Below are 16,213 nucleotides of genomic sequence, written 5' to 3'. Positions count from 1 at the left end.
TTTCACCTGTCCTTGCATTTTCAGGTCTTCTATGCAGAATTCTGTGGCTGAAAAGCAAAGCTATCTAAAGAGATGACTAAAAGAAGAAAACAAGTCTATATTTTTGTCATGGCAAGATGCTCTAATTCAAAGTGCTTACACATTCATGTCACCAAATAAAAAGAATTTGAATTATATACACTGCAAGAAAATTATATACACTGCAAAGAAAATTAGTTTCAAGTGCATTTATTTTGAAATAAACAAGAATATTATATGTATATATTCATATTTATATTAAATAATTTTATTAAACATGAAGAAAAAATAGTCTTAAAAACTAATCTGACACTTTCACATTCTATTTAATATTAAGTAACTATAGATAAGAAATATATAGAAAAATGCAAAAATTGCCTCAAGCCAGCCATAAAAGCAAAGTGCACTATTGCCTAGGGCAGTGGAGCAGCAAAATGATGATGGTACAACTGCTTCCTCCAAGGGGAGGTCACTGTGAGTGGCAGTCATGAATGAAAAGGAACGATGGGAACCCCTTCAGTGACTCCCAATATTTTCTTCTCTCTTCTTTGTCCTTTGCCACTGAAGTAGCAAACTGGGTTTTGCATGTGCTGACAAGAAGCAGTGAGACAGTTCTGCGTACCGAGACAATACATTGAATACAGCTGATTCCCTAAGTGATCACACAGGGACTGCAGCTTACCTCTGTTCTGCTGTGTCAATTCAAGTACCTTTATCTCAATTTATTTGATTTATTTCTTGCTGCCAATAGTTTAAGGACACCAAGGTGGAAATTCTGAATTTAGTTATCATGAAGTATTAACTGAAGTATCATCCTTTGATAGTTTTCTGAACTTGCCTGGGTTTTGCGGATATTTTTTCCAATAAAAATCACTCTTAGCACATTTTTTTTTTACAATTCTCAGTGTGGAATTTCTTTAAAAAAGCTTCCTTCTCATTTTGTTTTGGTTTTTCTATCAGAAATATATGTTACTATACATTAAGCATTTCAAAACTTAGGTGCACTCTTACACAGACACCATAAATGTATTAACATGACATTTAAGATGGTAATTGAGCAACATGGGCACTGAATAAAATTGTAAAAAGTTTTATTTCATGATTTGGAGTAGTAAGATATCTAAAAGCATTATTTTAGTTCTGTTTTGATTGTCTGATTACCAAATATTTCTGCTTCTGATGACAATTTGTTGACATTAGTTCAAGTGTGTGCGTATTCAGCTGGAATTATTTCATGGCACAGTCTTTTCCTAAACAGATACAGATTTATTCAATATCCAGTAAGTCTTTTCAAGAAGGGTGTAAAAAATATTTGTTCTTGTTTGTGTGGATGTAATTCCTACTACCTAACAATAATGTTAATAGGGAGTAAGGAAATATGCTGCTGCTGAATAGCAAACAAGTAATATTCAAATAATATTAGTGTTCTGTACTGTGCATGCATTCATGTTTTGTTTTGTTTTTTGTTTGACACAAACACAAGCTATTTATCTAGTTTTCAGGTATGGCATTCCAGAGTAGCAAATTAGACAACTATAATTTCTATTCAGTGTTACTTCATATAAAAGTGCACTACTCACAAAAAACACATGAATTTGTACTCTACCTGAAACATACCAGTGTATGGCAATAAAATTAATAATAAATATTACAAAGTGTGTGCTACATGAATTTGAACATTCTGACTTGTCTTTGACACACTGCTCGTAAGACATCTTAAAATCTGTACTATTTTTTAAAGGATAAATTCATAAACATAATAATAAGACTTGGAGAATCTGAACATTGTAGTTCATACAGTACTTTTCCTAGGTAAATACCTATCATTCACATTATAACTGTAACAGCTTTACTCCTTGGAAAATAACAGCCTCTAAGACTTTAATTTGTCCACTCAACTCATGTGTAATTGTTACGCTACTTAATGTAGTCTCATTTTCAGTTTAGCACAAACTTTTAATAGTGCTCATCTGAAAGTGAATTCACAGTCTAAGCTGATGCAGGTGGTTTCTCTTCACTGCCAAACATCTTCCTGCCCAGGTGTAAGACTTATTTTTGTTTCCTTTTAAATCACAAATATCTCAAAATAATAAAAAATAATATTCAGAAGGTGTTCTTACAAAAGAAGGCTTCTCCCACTCACATGGCATAGTTAGTTCATCAGTTAAATAAAACACATACTGAAAAGCAGTTTTAAGAGTTGATGATCACTACACCAAGTGGAAAAGAAGTTCCGTGTTTTCTACTGCAGCTGGAAGATTCACCATTCACCTGGGTTAGTTTGTTCTTCATTAAGAATTCATAGGAATAAATAATTTTAGCCAGTGCAGATAATCCTGCTTTCTTCCTTTATCTCAGCATATCTCGTCTCCGAAATTGCTTCCATAGATCTCTGAGATGCTCACTGGTTACAGTCATCACACAAGAGTAATATTCCTTCCAACCATACTTCGGAGTCTCCTGTGAAAAGTGAAAAATATACAATTGGAAAAAGATACCATTCACTAAATTCATTAATTCTACCTCAAATTTTATTCAGACTGATACATACTAGATAGATGGTTTAATATTAAAATAGTGAGAGATCAAACTTAGGTCTGTAAAATGAGAGTTATAAATCTGTACATAGGTTAAGTATTCAAAAGGCATCCTCACCTCACAGCACACAATTAGCATTCAACAAATAGCCTATTTATATTAAAAGATGAAAGAAAATATTTCCGCTTTATTCAGATATGCCCAGCTCCCTCTCTAGTTTTGTTCCTTGCTTCTTTGTATTGACACTGTACTAAAAAGTTCACCTATGACACCAAACAAAAAGCACAGAAAATTATTGATGTTCATTAAACTGAGGCACTAAAAGCCAAATACCATATGGGCAGATAATCCTAAATTTTAGTTCTGTAACATAAATAGCTATTCACTGAATGGAGAGGAAAACTGGCCAAGGGCTGGCCTGGGAGATTCACTGTGCTGTGCTCTATGCTCTCTGTATTTATCACTGGATCTCATAATTTCTTCCACTGTTCCTAACTCCACAAGTCTATTTTCACAGTAAGTGTAAAACATAGATGAAGAAATACTAAGAATTAGAGCAACTGGGGAAACAAACCACTTTCCTCCTAGTTTATATGCTGAGCATATGCCACATGGTGTGGAATATCCCTTGGGCCAGCTGGGGTCAGCTGTCCTGGCTGTGTCCTCTCCCAACTCCTTGTGCACACCCAGCCTCCTTGCAGGTGGGGTGGGGTGAGGAGCTGAGAAGTCCTTGACTCTGTGTAAGCACTGCTCATAGCAACCAGGACATCAGTGTGTCATCAATAGTATTCTCATCCTGTATTTAAAATACAGCACTGTAGCAGATACTAGGAAGAAAATTAACTCACTCTGAGCTAAAACCAGGACACATGGTGAGACTGTTCAATACCTTGTTTTGGTTGAACTGAGTGAAGGTGTTAAAGAAATTGCCACACTGCAGTACAATAAAATCCACCATTAGACACTAAAGCCTACATCTGTTTATTCTTATACCCCATCTTGTTTAGTTAAAAAGCACAGAAGTTTATAAAGAAGTTGTAGATATTCAGCACACAATTTAACCCACAGTAGTGTATGATGATGCCAAATGAAATATTGGAAACCATACTTACATGAATGCATAATTTAGCTGATATTTATAGTCAATCTCATGAAAAAATGCATTAACTTGCAAATTGCAGTGCATTATTTAACAAAAGCATATCCACTTTATTAACCTGTGCTTTAAGATATGAATTTATTTTTTATTTTATGAAACAAGTTCAGAGAAATGTTCATGAAAGTCATTAAAAGAAATGCTGAAATACACTGACTATTTCAATGTATGCACTGTTGTTGTATGTACTCTCAATGTACCAGATCCCCAGAAGGAACAGCTTGTCCACATGTTCTGCAATGCTTTTGTGTTTCACTGGAACATTGTCCTCCCACTGTATCCAGGTACATTTTTAAGCTTCTTGTCAGGTTTAGGATCAAAAGCTCAAGTTCTGCAATTTCCAATTACTTTTGTAAGATGAGTCAGGAAGGTGTGCCTAATCACACACTTCTCCCCTCTCTGCTTTAGAGAAGAGGTAAGCAAAAGTCTCTTCAAACAGTAAGCAACAGCCTCTTTCATTTTTTTAAAGCTGTCTTTTACACTAGATGTATTCAATTGCTGTGTACTAGGACAGTATAGAAATTTAAAAAAACTTTAAAGATTAGCTACATGAAAAATTTAATTTCACTTGACAGGATGAAGTGTTTACAGAAGAAAGCAATTTATAGTGGAAATGGCTAGAAATGAGGTTCTGAATCCACGCTTCAGTTTTTAATGTCTTTTTCAAAATAAATTTCCTTCCTCACTCAGTCTCAAGGTACTATTTTCAGCTATTAACCATTACCTCCTAAAAGCTTGTAATCAGAAATTTTGAAAACCCACAATATTCAGAACATCTAGAAATCAATTATTTCAATTTAAAAAATATTAAGATTCTAAAAAAATTACTAGTACATAGAAATTAACTTCTAGATTTATATTTGTGATGTAATCATTACTTTCATTACTTCAGTAGTCAATAAAATCACAGTTATGGCCTAAGTATCTATTACAGTTACTGAGCACATGAATAGTTTAGCAAACAGTACTTCGGATGGACTTGAATCCCTTCCTAAGTTGGTCTCTAGCATCCCTTTTTGGAAATTAACTTTGAAAGGGCTTTGTTAGAAATTTCCTAGATAATCCTTCCCAAGGACATTCAAAGCAGAGCTCTCCTCTGTGCTCTGCCAGGCAGTTCTCTACAAAGGTGATTTTTCAGCTCTCTTTGCAGTGTATGCAAAGGAGTACCTGCAATGCCCAGTCAGGCTCTGTGCCCTGCAGGGACCACACACAGCTTGTACAGCTGCTCCCCAAGGAGAAATCTGCATTATTTATTATAAGGGTACAACATTCTTTACACTGTAGAGTAATGGCATTAGTGCATTTCAGAGATATGTGATGTACAGCACAATGTGCTGTTTATTTCTTGTCAGAGTGCAGATTCACAGTGGGGTATAATCTATGGTAAACCTGCCAAGTATCTTAATCTCCTTCACCAGAGTTCTACATTTACCATAGAAAAGCACAGTGTTTCAAAGCAGAATGAACTGTACATTTATATTTGGAAAAAAAGGAAAATTAATAGTAGTTGTACTGCACTTAACTGTGGGATGTAGTTGCAGCTGATTTTTGTATTTTATGTATATTTATGTGCTTCTTTGGACATCAGACTGAAATTTAATTACCTATTAAAATTATTCAGTTTCAAATCTCCAATGATTCTGTTTTTATTCAGTTTCAAATCTCCAATGATTCCATTTTTATTATCTTTTCAAATTATAAACTAAATGGAAAATAATGATTTTTAGAATTCTGCAAAATCCACTTTCACTCCACAATGTATGGCAAAGGCAGAACTATCTCTATTCTACTCCACAGTACTTTTGCCAAATCACTTCACATGCCCTGGCTAAAGGTTCCATTTCCATTAGTAGAAGTTTACAACAAATCTGAAGAAATATTATGAGTTATGCAATGTTTTGCACCAGCCAACAGCTGGTTACATCACTGTAACCAGCCTGGGCTTGATCTCAGGGGTCTTTTCTGACCTTAACAATTCTGTGATTCTGACTCATGATAGGAGACAAGAAGCAGTTGCTCAAGTGAAGAACAGCAGCAAACTAATGTGTCAGCAGGGAAGAGAGAATTTTAGGTATACAAGGCTTACATTGTATTCTTCAGTGCACAGGCAACAGGTATTTGATACAGACCTACTACTCAAGCAAGCTTGGATACAATAAGAATTTTTGTTACATCCAGGAGCTCCAGGTGGGAAGAAGAGCAGTAAATAGTAATAGTAAATAACTAGAGGCTTCTGCATTAACTCAGTGAGGTTGACTGTACCGTCCATGCTCTGAAAACTAACCTGGTTTCTTCTGTCTCCAAATGGGTAGTGTAGATGTACTATAATTCAAATTTTTTTTGAGAATGACTTTATACAGAATGAACAACATCTCCCTTTCTAAACATTTTTTCCCAGTTTACATCATCTCAGCATATGAATTAATTAATTTAGTGCCTGAATTTAGATCTGACAAGGTGTTGATGTATGTATACTTGATGCTTTTACCAGCCTCTCTTTCTATCACCAAAATAATTTTATTAGGTTTGTTGATTAGACAGTGGATTCCTTTGTGTCACTGCATTTTCTTCCACTTGGTCACAAACCCTTCACTGAAATTATTAGGGAAGCATCATGACTATGTAGCATTTTGCCAATTTCCCATAAGAGCTATTCCACATCTTGAAAAGTTTACAGTTTAAATAATATTTAACATGAAAGTACAATATGGGTTTTGGCAAAAAGACAAAGTACTCCTAACAATTATTTGTAAAAATACATGAGAAAAGAAGAAAGGAATCTTAGAAAGTCAAAAGTTTCAAAGATATAAAGTTACATAAGATTAAACTAAAGCCATGACTTCCTCTCATGTGACTAGTGACTTGGATACTGAAATATTAAATTTTAAAAACAAACAGTGTCACAACACGGCTACAGCATATGCACACCCCAGTTTCCACACTGAAATCTGCAGTACAGAATTGAACTGCATAGATGGACTTTCATGTAGTGGATATGTGAAAAGGGCCATGGTGATTATGTGTGGACACAAAGCTGATTCTTCAAAATTGCTGGTACAGCATTAATTGAGGCAAAAATACATGATTGCTTTCAAGAATGTAGCAGTATAAATCAAAGTAGAACCAAGTCACTAGAAGTCAGAAAAATCTGCCTCTACAATCTTCCTCGGTAAATACTTATTAGCCATAGGTACCTGAGAAATTACTTAAAAAGAGGTAATAGGACAGACAGAAAACAGCAACAGAAACTAAGAAAAAATACTTTTCCTAATTTCAAACACAATACAAAACCACAGCTGGCTCACAGAACAGTGACAGTGTGGGTCAGTCATTACCAACTCCAGGATAAAATTCTATTGCTTCAGTCAAAAACACAACATGATGCCTTGAGCTACTACATAGCTTGCAGCCATATAACCTATTCCTGAGTTTTGGAACGGGAAACAAAGCAGTGACAGTTCAACATTCAGCCATTCCTGCAGGCATGCCAGCACACTCAGACTGGTGGCCAACACATACCGTGATTTATCTGCTATAGAGCTCCTTCCTCACGCAGGATTTGAAAGTAGTATACCTCTGTATAGGTTTGTAGCCCTGTGGAGCAGAAGATGGAGAAGTGTGCAGATGCAGACAACATGTGAAGGCAGCCAGGGGTAAGCATAAGACAACGGTATCATGAAAATACAAAAAAATGGCTTTAATTGACAAATAGCTTGGAGATACTGTACAGTATGTGTTATGCAAAATGTTTATCATTTAGTCATTGATTTTCAAGACTTCCGGTTTAAAAATGGGATTTTTAAAGGAAAGGAAATCTTCCTATATATTTTTAAATTTGACAAAGAAAGGGAAATAATTATTTTAACTAAACAGTTAGCAAAAAGAAGCTTTTCATGTTTGAACATTTTTACTAAGTTTACGGCAATACTCTGACTGACCACTTGATGGCAGCTTAACATATGAGTTTGCATCAAACTCCTAAAACAAAAACAAGGTTTCGGGTTGTGCTACAAAATTGCAGAAAAAGAGAAATAATCATTTGGCAAAGTCTTTAAGACATTTACTTTTCCAAAACCGTATCTAAAATTTGTATTAAAATAAACATTTATTGTGTTCCTATAAGAGGCAGTACCTGACCCTCCTGAAGTTTTTAAGGCTAAGCTTTTAAATAGGACAAACCTGCTACATACTGACTGATGTTTCAGAACTGCATTTTCATTGGACTTGTGTGACTCTTTGCTCTTAAATATGTTCACTTTAGTCCGACTATATAACCACAAAATGGCCTTTTCTAAAATACATGGTCCCAGTACCAAATCCTGTAATGGCCTCAAGAATCTGGGCAAACCTAATTAGTGAAACAACTTTTAAAAAGGTAGAATTGCTAAGTACAAGATTTTAATTGTAAAATCAGACTTCAAATCACAGGCCTAACTGAAACTGTTATTTTGGGATTTTTTTTAGAGAGATAATCAGACACTACATTAATTGGCAGACATTAATTGTGGAATACTTAAAATTAAAATCAGGCATTTATACTTCATGAAGAAGTATAGATATCTGTGTTGCTATAAAATACTGAATAAGCTGAAGCTGTTATGACTTTTTATCTGTATAATGAAACTGACCAACTTTTCATATGGATTCAAACCACAGTTATTAATAAAGAAAATGTTAGTAATTTGTTAGTTTTGATTTAGCACAAGACGACATTTGAGCCCTCCACATAGGAGCAAGAGGGCAAAGTTTTACTTGCTTTGGACACATTAAATACTCTGCAACTTTTAACATACAAACAATAGGAAGCAATTAATGACACTTTCCACCAATTTGTTCTGGGAAAAAGGTTCTTAGGCATTTTCTACTTTTTATTCTAAATCAAGACTGCAATGGGTGGGGGGTGTTTATTAAGGCAAAATTTTTGCAGAATTTTTTTTATGAAGGCAATTTTTTGCAGAATTTTTATTATTATCCACTCTTGAAAAAAAATTGGTTTGTGTGACACTTATGAAAACTTACTGGAAATTGTAATTCTTCAGTTTACTACTGTAATTGTCTTGGAATATTACTGATGAGTGAAGGGAATGTGTTTAACAGAATTACAGGACCAAATCACAGTTGTCTCCCAATCCAGCAGATGTCTAATATTTAACTTAAATTAGAATTACAATGTATGAAGGACTGTGTTATTCTTCTGAATATTGGCTATTCTTTATAGTTCTTATACAGTCCACTGGAATATTTTATAGTGGTTCAGGGAAAAGCATGATACATACATAAGACTGAATAGGTGCTTATGATGACATAGATTCTTAAAATTATATGTGATTTCTGTCATGCATTTTGTGAAATAGGAACATGTAATAAGTACAAGAATTACTTAGTAAGCAGACTGTTTGCTGGTTAAATTAACACACTGCACATTTACAATTAGTAAACAATTAAAACATATAGCTGAACAGCTTGAAACAATTGTGAAACAATCATCATTACCACACCATAATAAAAGGAATTGAGGACCAACAAGGAAATAAGTTTGTTACAAATACAGGGGTTGTTATCCACATTTTATGTTTGATCATAATATTACAGAAATAACAAGTAAACTATTAGACTCAACACCACAGAAAGTTCTGAAATTACATTTAGGAAGCTAACCAAAATTAACTAAAATTACAGAAATACCATATTGAAATGTGACTTTAGGAATCATAACACAGTTTAAGATTTATGTCTAAGCAATAAAGTAGTAAGGTTGTTAGTTAGAACACCACTTTACATTTAGTTCAAAATGTTAACACCTGTCATAAGAAGAAAAAAAATGACTGCAAGTAATTTCCTGCCCCGTAGCTTTTTATATGAATATTAGAGTCAGGGTTTAATTATTAAAATCAGTTCGGAACTAGAACACAGCATTGTTCAGCACCACTTCACTAATTTTTATTTGAAAATTAAAACTACCTTCTGCTCCAACTATTTCCAACTGTCATTATGAGCACTGGGTATTTTATATAATGTTTTAGACGAGTTAACCTTTAACTAAACTTCTTGAGCTTGAGAGAGACAAATTCTCTTTTTTCTGCATGCAATGCAGACATAATTGCTGCCATTGTTAAAATTCTTAATGCTAATCTATTAATTGCACAATACAGAAGAAATGACAGTATACAGGGGATTTCTCATCTCCTATTTGGTTTGCATATTATGTAGGTACATCATGTCCTCTAAATATTGCTTTCTAATAAAAAAACATCAAAGAAGAATTTAAGAAGGATTTTATCTTACAGATTGCCTCAGTATTTCCATAAATGTATAAATGTATGTCTTAAAATATATGTCATAAATGTATGTCTTTAAACATATGCACTGTTGGATTGAAATCTACAAGTGCCACAGGTGCTAAAGTAGTGGTAAGTAGCAAAGTCCACTGAGATAACTATAAAAATTAGAATCCTTACCCTAAACCCTCGATTGAGTCTGTCCTTCATAATGCCAATAAATTCTTTATAACTCAACTGGTCGTCTCTGTCGACATCAAAAATCTTGAACACTGTGTTCACTAAATGTGGTGAGAGCTTCACGCCTGTGGCTACATACACGGCACGCTTGAATTCATCTGCATAAGGAGAACACCAGGAAAAAATTTTAAAAGGTGAATTTAAGGGTACTTTGTGAACAGTGTATTATGAAATATAAGTAAACTTTTAACTTGAGTTTTCACATTTAAATACTCAAAAATATGAAGAAGTGAAAATTAGGACTGAATTTCACAGTTCGAAACCAAGTAGTTCTTAACTGATATAAAATGACACTGCTTAATTTGTGACAATTATTTTACAAAAAAGATAACACTCCCTATGTGACGGTGTTCACAGAGGTTCTTGGATGAGGGAAGAGACGAAGATCTTACTCCATGTTTCAGAAGGCTTGATTTATTATTTTATGACATATATGACACTAAAACTATACTAAAAGAATAGAAGAAAAGGTTTTATCAGAAGGCTAGCTAAAGATAGAATAACAAAGGTTTGTGTCTCAGACAGTCTGAGCTAGCTGACTGTGATTGGCCATTAATTAGAAACAACTCTATGAGACCAATCACAGATCCACCTGTTGCATTCCACAGCAGCAGATAATCATTGTTTACATTTTATTCCTGAGGCTTCTCAGCTTCTCAGGAGGAAAAATCCTAAGAAAAGGATTTTTCATAAAAGTTGTCTGCGACATCCCTTATACTGTACTATGTGCAATAACAAAATTAGAAAATTATATTATAATTAAACCTATGTTACATATATGGCATTTACTTATTTGACACAAAACAGAACCCAAGAAATAGAGCACAGAGAATATGACAGAATGCCTTGCTAAGGCCACATGAGGTAGGACCACACTGGTGTTATGGGGTCAGACCCATGAAGAGGCCACTTGAGGAGAGCACACAAGTCTGACCAGCTTGCATATTGCTCACCTTGTATTCCCCAGGCATCACAACTGTTTTATTAAGGATTGTAGTAGGTACATACGTGCCTGGCTCTTTAAGTACCCACTTACTGAGTTGTTAAAAATCTGTCTGATCTCTCTTCGGACCTTCTGACACTGTTTCCTTCTACAGCCTTTGTAGAAGGCCAAGTTTCAGATGCTCACTGTGTAAAGAAATGCTTATGTTTACTTTAATCTGATCTCTCACTGGTGTCATCAAGTGCCTCTTAACTCTTGTATTGTAGAATTTGATGGACAGCTATTCTGCATTCAGCTTGTCCACCACTTACATGACTTTACATGATATCTCTTATGATGCGACCAAGCCTTTTCCTCTCACAGCTGGAGTCCTAGCATTTTTAGCCTTCCACTGGAAACATTAAAACTAGAAACTAGGAAATAAAAAGCCAAAAATTTGCATTTTTGTCAATGTTCCATATGGGTATCAATGGATTTTTATAAAAATACAGATACTTACCTTGACCTATGGAACGACTTGCAAAATTATACATTTGCATTGCAATTGTGAAGTCTTCTAGATTGTTCAAGAATTGAAAAAATGATCGAAATTCTTCAAATGTGATACCCTAAAAACAGGAGAACAATATGCACTGTAAGAATTATCAGTAGTAATAACAACTGAATAAACAAACCTTGCAATTATATATGTCAACTTCATTTAACAACAGATACCACACCCATTTAAAAAAAGGGACTTTTAGTAAAAGTCAATCAAGTAGAGAACTGGACTTTCTTGAGGAATGCAATATGTCTTTCCTCTCTGTGACTGCAACAAGACAACAATTCTCACGAGAGCAGTCAAAAATACAGTTCCATTGCTGAGGGCAATTTTTAAGAATTCCAGGATTATTACAATACAAAAGTCAATACTGAGAATAAAATGTCTAGGTTTGGATGAACATTGGAGTATGTTTGCTACTGAAAACCACTATTATATATACGTGAGTGTATGTGCTCATATAAATACATTGAATGGATTCATAAATATATGTTATGATCTACCTTAAGCCTGTACTTGAGGGTGAAATTTTCATATATCCAGATTTAGACACTTCATCTGAGTCTCTTCATCTGAGGGTTTGCAAGTACTGCACGATTCGTCCAGCTTTTAAAAAATCAATTGCATTTTGACCAGACTTTAGACTATCTTCTGTAAGTTTCACTGAAAGTGTTCTTGTTAAAAGTTGTCTTCATTCCTTGTGATATTTGTTCTGCTTTTTTCTCATCTTATTTAGACATCCAAACATCTGATAAACTAACTCAAAATAAATTCTGAAAGAGATCTGAAAATGAGACTTTGAACTAAGCCAGGACCATTGCCTATATCAAATTCCCCCTGGTCTCAGCCATTCTGAACACGGAATGGCATTCTGTGTCAAACCTTGATCTCCCTAGACTCCTTTAACTATAATTCCTGGCTATTTTTCCATTTGCTTTTATTCTTTTATCCTATTTAAGTACTTGTCTCTGAAAATATACTTGGAGGCAACAGTAAGATCTGTGAGCCTTTATGTTCAAACTAAAACATTGATCTATATCTCTGCTCAAACATAAACATAGTCTTTATAGTATGGTGGAACACAGGAAACATGCAAATGTAGGTTTGTGCCAGAAGGTGGCAGAGGTTGGATGCTAACCCATATGAAACAGCAAGGACTGTGGAAAATGTGGAGAGCAGCACAATATTGTTACAATAGAAGAATTTAATAGGTCTCCACACACTTGCGATGTAAACACCTGCTTAAGTGATCCTACCTAACCACTGGCTAAGATTTATAAAGTCTTTGGAGAGCTTGGCCCATCTCCATCATGAGTTGCTTTTTTCAACAAGCAGATCCTTCACAATTAGAGGAAACCGTCATATACACAAGTAGAACTACCACCTTATTTAAATTTTTATCTTAAAAACTGAATTTAATATTATCAATACTGTATTTTTGTTTCATTGCATTTGACACTATTAGTTTATGTGTCCAAGTTCTAGTTCTTGCACTATGTTTAGACTGAAAGCTCTATGGGACTGGAATAACTCTGCCATGCATTTATGAAATTCCTAGATCAGTGAAACTTCATTTCTCAGCCAGGAACCTCAGGTACTACAGCAAAACAGCAATCGTAGAGAACACCCGCTCAAGTCTTGAGTTGACATTTTTAGGTTCACAAATCCTTAATGTGCACCAATTTGTCTGTAAAAATTCTGAATGCAAAAAATAAGTGTAAGAGATCAGGCTACTGCAAAAATCTTGTTTGTGTGCATGACTTTCGCTTTTCCTAATAAGCTGCTCTTTCTCATCCCTCAAGTTTTCTGGCTTTTACACTTCCAATTTTCTCCCTGATCCTGCTGATGAGGGAGTGAGCAAATGGCTGCATGGGGCTTGGTCAATGGCTGAGATTAAACCATGACAAAAAAAGGAAGTTAACTTCAATTTAGATGGACAGATTTTATTTTACTACAGCAAAGAAAACTCAGATTAATGTACCAATGCTGCTAAAAATGCACAGGCTTTCTTCAGGAGCTGATATCCGTAGTAATTCATGATGCCAGCTTACATGAATCACTGCTTGGCATCTAGTTAGTAAAAGGAGGAAGACATCCTGTGAGCAGGCAGCATGCCAGCTGAACATTTTAACATGATTAAAATATGACAAAAGATCATCATGCTGCTTTACGGGCTTCTTTGTACAGCACCATGAAAGTTAGCATTGCCATTATGAGAGTATGGGCATATTACTTTATACTCTCGACTGATTTTTCTTCTGAATGGAATCCTCTGGTTAGTATTAGTATTGCAGCATATCACTGTCATGAAATAAAGAGCGATTTTATCATTTTCAAATTATAGTGCTATGACAAGAGCCAAAAAAATGTGACAACATTTTATCAACATATGAACACCACCTCCATGGCAGTAAGTCAAAGTCCTATTCTTAAAAGCCTGTGGCCAGCACAAGAGATGTAGTGACAGCACATTTACCAAGCCACTGATACAAAGTTATGAAAACCAGCGATGTCTTGTTTCCCTTAATGGAGGTATAGCATATGACATACATCAAATACCCAAATATGTGGCACCCATCCAGTGCCAGATCACAGCATAAAGGGAAATTTGTAACTGAGTGACAAAGCTCTCTACATGGAGGTTTTCCTTAACTTGGTCTCACCAGAGACCAAGAAGAGGAAAGTACAGTAGGACACTTGCTATGACATTGGAAGACTTAGATATGAACTTCAAAGACTACTACCTTGTGTTCAAAAAAAGTATCTGTATATTTACTTAACTTCACCTTTGACATTCAAAGTATTTCTCTATAACTACAACGGTCATTATTTTTCAGTTTCCCATGTGACACATTATTTTTTTACACAAGACCCAAAGTGAGTGGTTTTTGTTTTTTTTTTCTTAGATTTCCATCTGGAACCATGCAGTTTTAGCAGTTCTGTTGCACTGTCATGGCTCTGAATATTGAAAGCTGCACAGACCTTTTACAGCAGTTTGATCTGAGCCCCTCAGTGCCTAGACCAGGAACTTGGAAAGGGTGACAGAGCAAGAACTCTGATCTCAATCTTACCATGTCATCTGACACCTAATCTGGTCAGAAGAGACAGCTCTGATTTCCCAGCTATATTTAGCACTCAGTGGCCCTAACTGCTGTACAAGCACAGGAATAATCAGATAATCCAAATATCTGAACAAAAAACCATTGTTTTTTGGAGTGTGCTTCTATCAGGTCAGTTGACTGATCTTACTTACTGTGAAGACTGAAATCAAAATGTCATTCCTCAAATAAAAACAGAACCTAAACAAACTGTTCAAACTGATTTATTACTTTTCTTTTCAAGCTCTGCTGTCAATGCTATTAAAAGACAGAGCTATTGAAAGAGTTAGATTTCTAGGACAGATTAATCTGATCTTCTTCTGTAAACACAAACAGAAGTATATCCAAAACATCTCTTGTCTGGAGGGCTACTTTTAACATTATCCTATAGATTATCACTGATGCATAGTTGCTACTACATTTCTCTCAAGATACACTTTTGACAATGTATTTGTTGTTAAACAAATTAAGGACTATCTACCTCCTGACCTTTACTGTTTATATTATCATTTCTGTCTCTTCAGTCTTTAAAAACCCACACACCCAACAATAATTACAAGCAATTCACTAGTAAGACTAAAAAACAGAGATAAAAATGTAATGTTATTTCTGAGGAGACGCTATTCCAGTGGCAGTGGAAGGAAGGAAAGGAAGAAGAAGAGAAGGAGAGAAGGAGAGAGAGGGTTTTTTGATAATTCATTGCTAGAAAATTTTTATTTTTAATGTCTTTTGGTTTTTGCAATTTAACCTGTTCTATCTATCTGTTATGTTCTATCTAAACTTCAACAATACTACTAGCTAAATCCTATGGAATATATTTCTATGCTATTTACTCTTCTACATTTTATTCAGCAAGTAATCTGAAAAACCAGGAATGCAGTTTATGATCAAAATAAAATCCTGGTGCTAAGTAATTCAGTACAACAAAGCTGTGTTTTCATGTTAATGACACTGGGACTGCATGCTGTGGTCCACTGCTGAACAATTACCTTTTCTTCAGGAATGCTGCCACGCATGTTTTCCAGGTAACTTGATGTATTTTCCACATTTGTATACCTCAAGAGAATATGGGCAAAGTCTTCCTCACTGATGGTGTTCATCCCATTAGAGTAAGAAAGAAATTCTATTTCTAGAACCTCAGTTTGCAGGTTATCCATAAATCTAAAACACAAACAAAACGTGAAGAAATTGTCATACTTTATATTTCTACTGTTTGTGTCCTTAAATAAGGACAGGGCTGGGGTATAACCTTTCCACCCCAAAGTAACTAAAATTTTCAGCAGCACTGGAAGAGGACTTTTTATTACTGGGCCACTAATTGTTTTATTTTGGTTTTTGTGTATATAACACACACAAAGGGAACACAATCCATAAAAACATACCTGCACAAACTATGTGTAT

At 34.8% G+C, this 16,213-nt stretch overlaps 1 protein-coding gene across 1 annotated transcript in view; it reads right to left on the bottom strand.

The window, feature by feature from the left end:
* Positions 1-212: 212 nt before the first annotated feature.
* The window catches only part of MICU3 (mitochondrial calcium uptake family member 3), a 52,352-nt gene continuing 36,351 nt past the window's right edge, over positions 213-16,213 (bottom strand). Inside the window, exons 11-15 of the mRNA XM_030947178.1 lie at positions 15,802-15,973; positions 11,673-11,781; positions 10,171-10,328; positions 7,232-7,306; positions 213-2,478 (exon numbers count right to left, since the gene is read on the bottom strand). Coding sequence (XP_030803038.1) covers positions 7,238-7,306; positions 10,171-10,328; positions 11,673-11,781; positions 15,802-15,973 — 508 coding nt within the window. The 3' untranslated portion in view covers positions 213-2,478; positions 7,232-7,237. The remainder of the gene's footprint in view (positions 2,479-7,231; positions 7,307-10,170; positions 10,329-11,672; positions 11,782-15,801; positions 15,974-16,213) is intronic.

The sequence above is a fragment of the Camarhynchus parvulus genome, chromosome 4, assembly GCF_901933205.1.
Source record: "Camarhynchus parvulus chromosome 4, STF_HiC, whole genome shotgun sequence".
Taxonomy (NCBI): Eukaryota; Metazoa; Chordata; class Aves; order Passeriformes; family Thraupidae; genus Camarhynchus; species Camarhynchus parvulus.
Note: the sequence above shows the minus strand (reverse complement) of the source record. Positions and strands in the feature narration are given on the sequence as shown.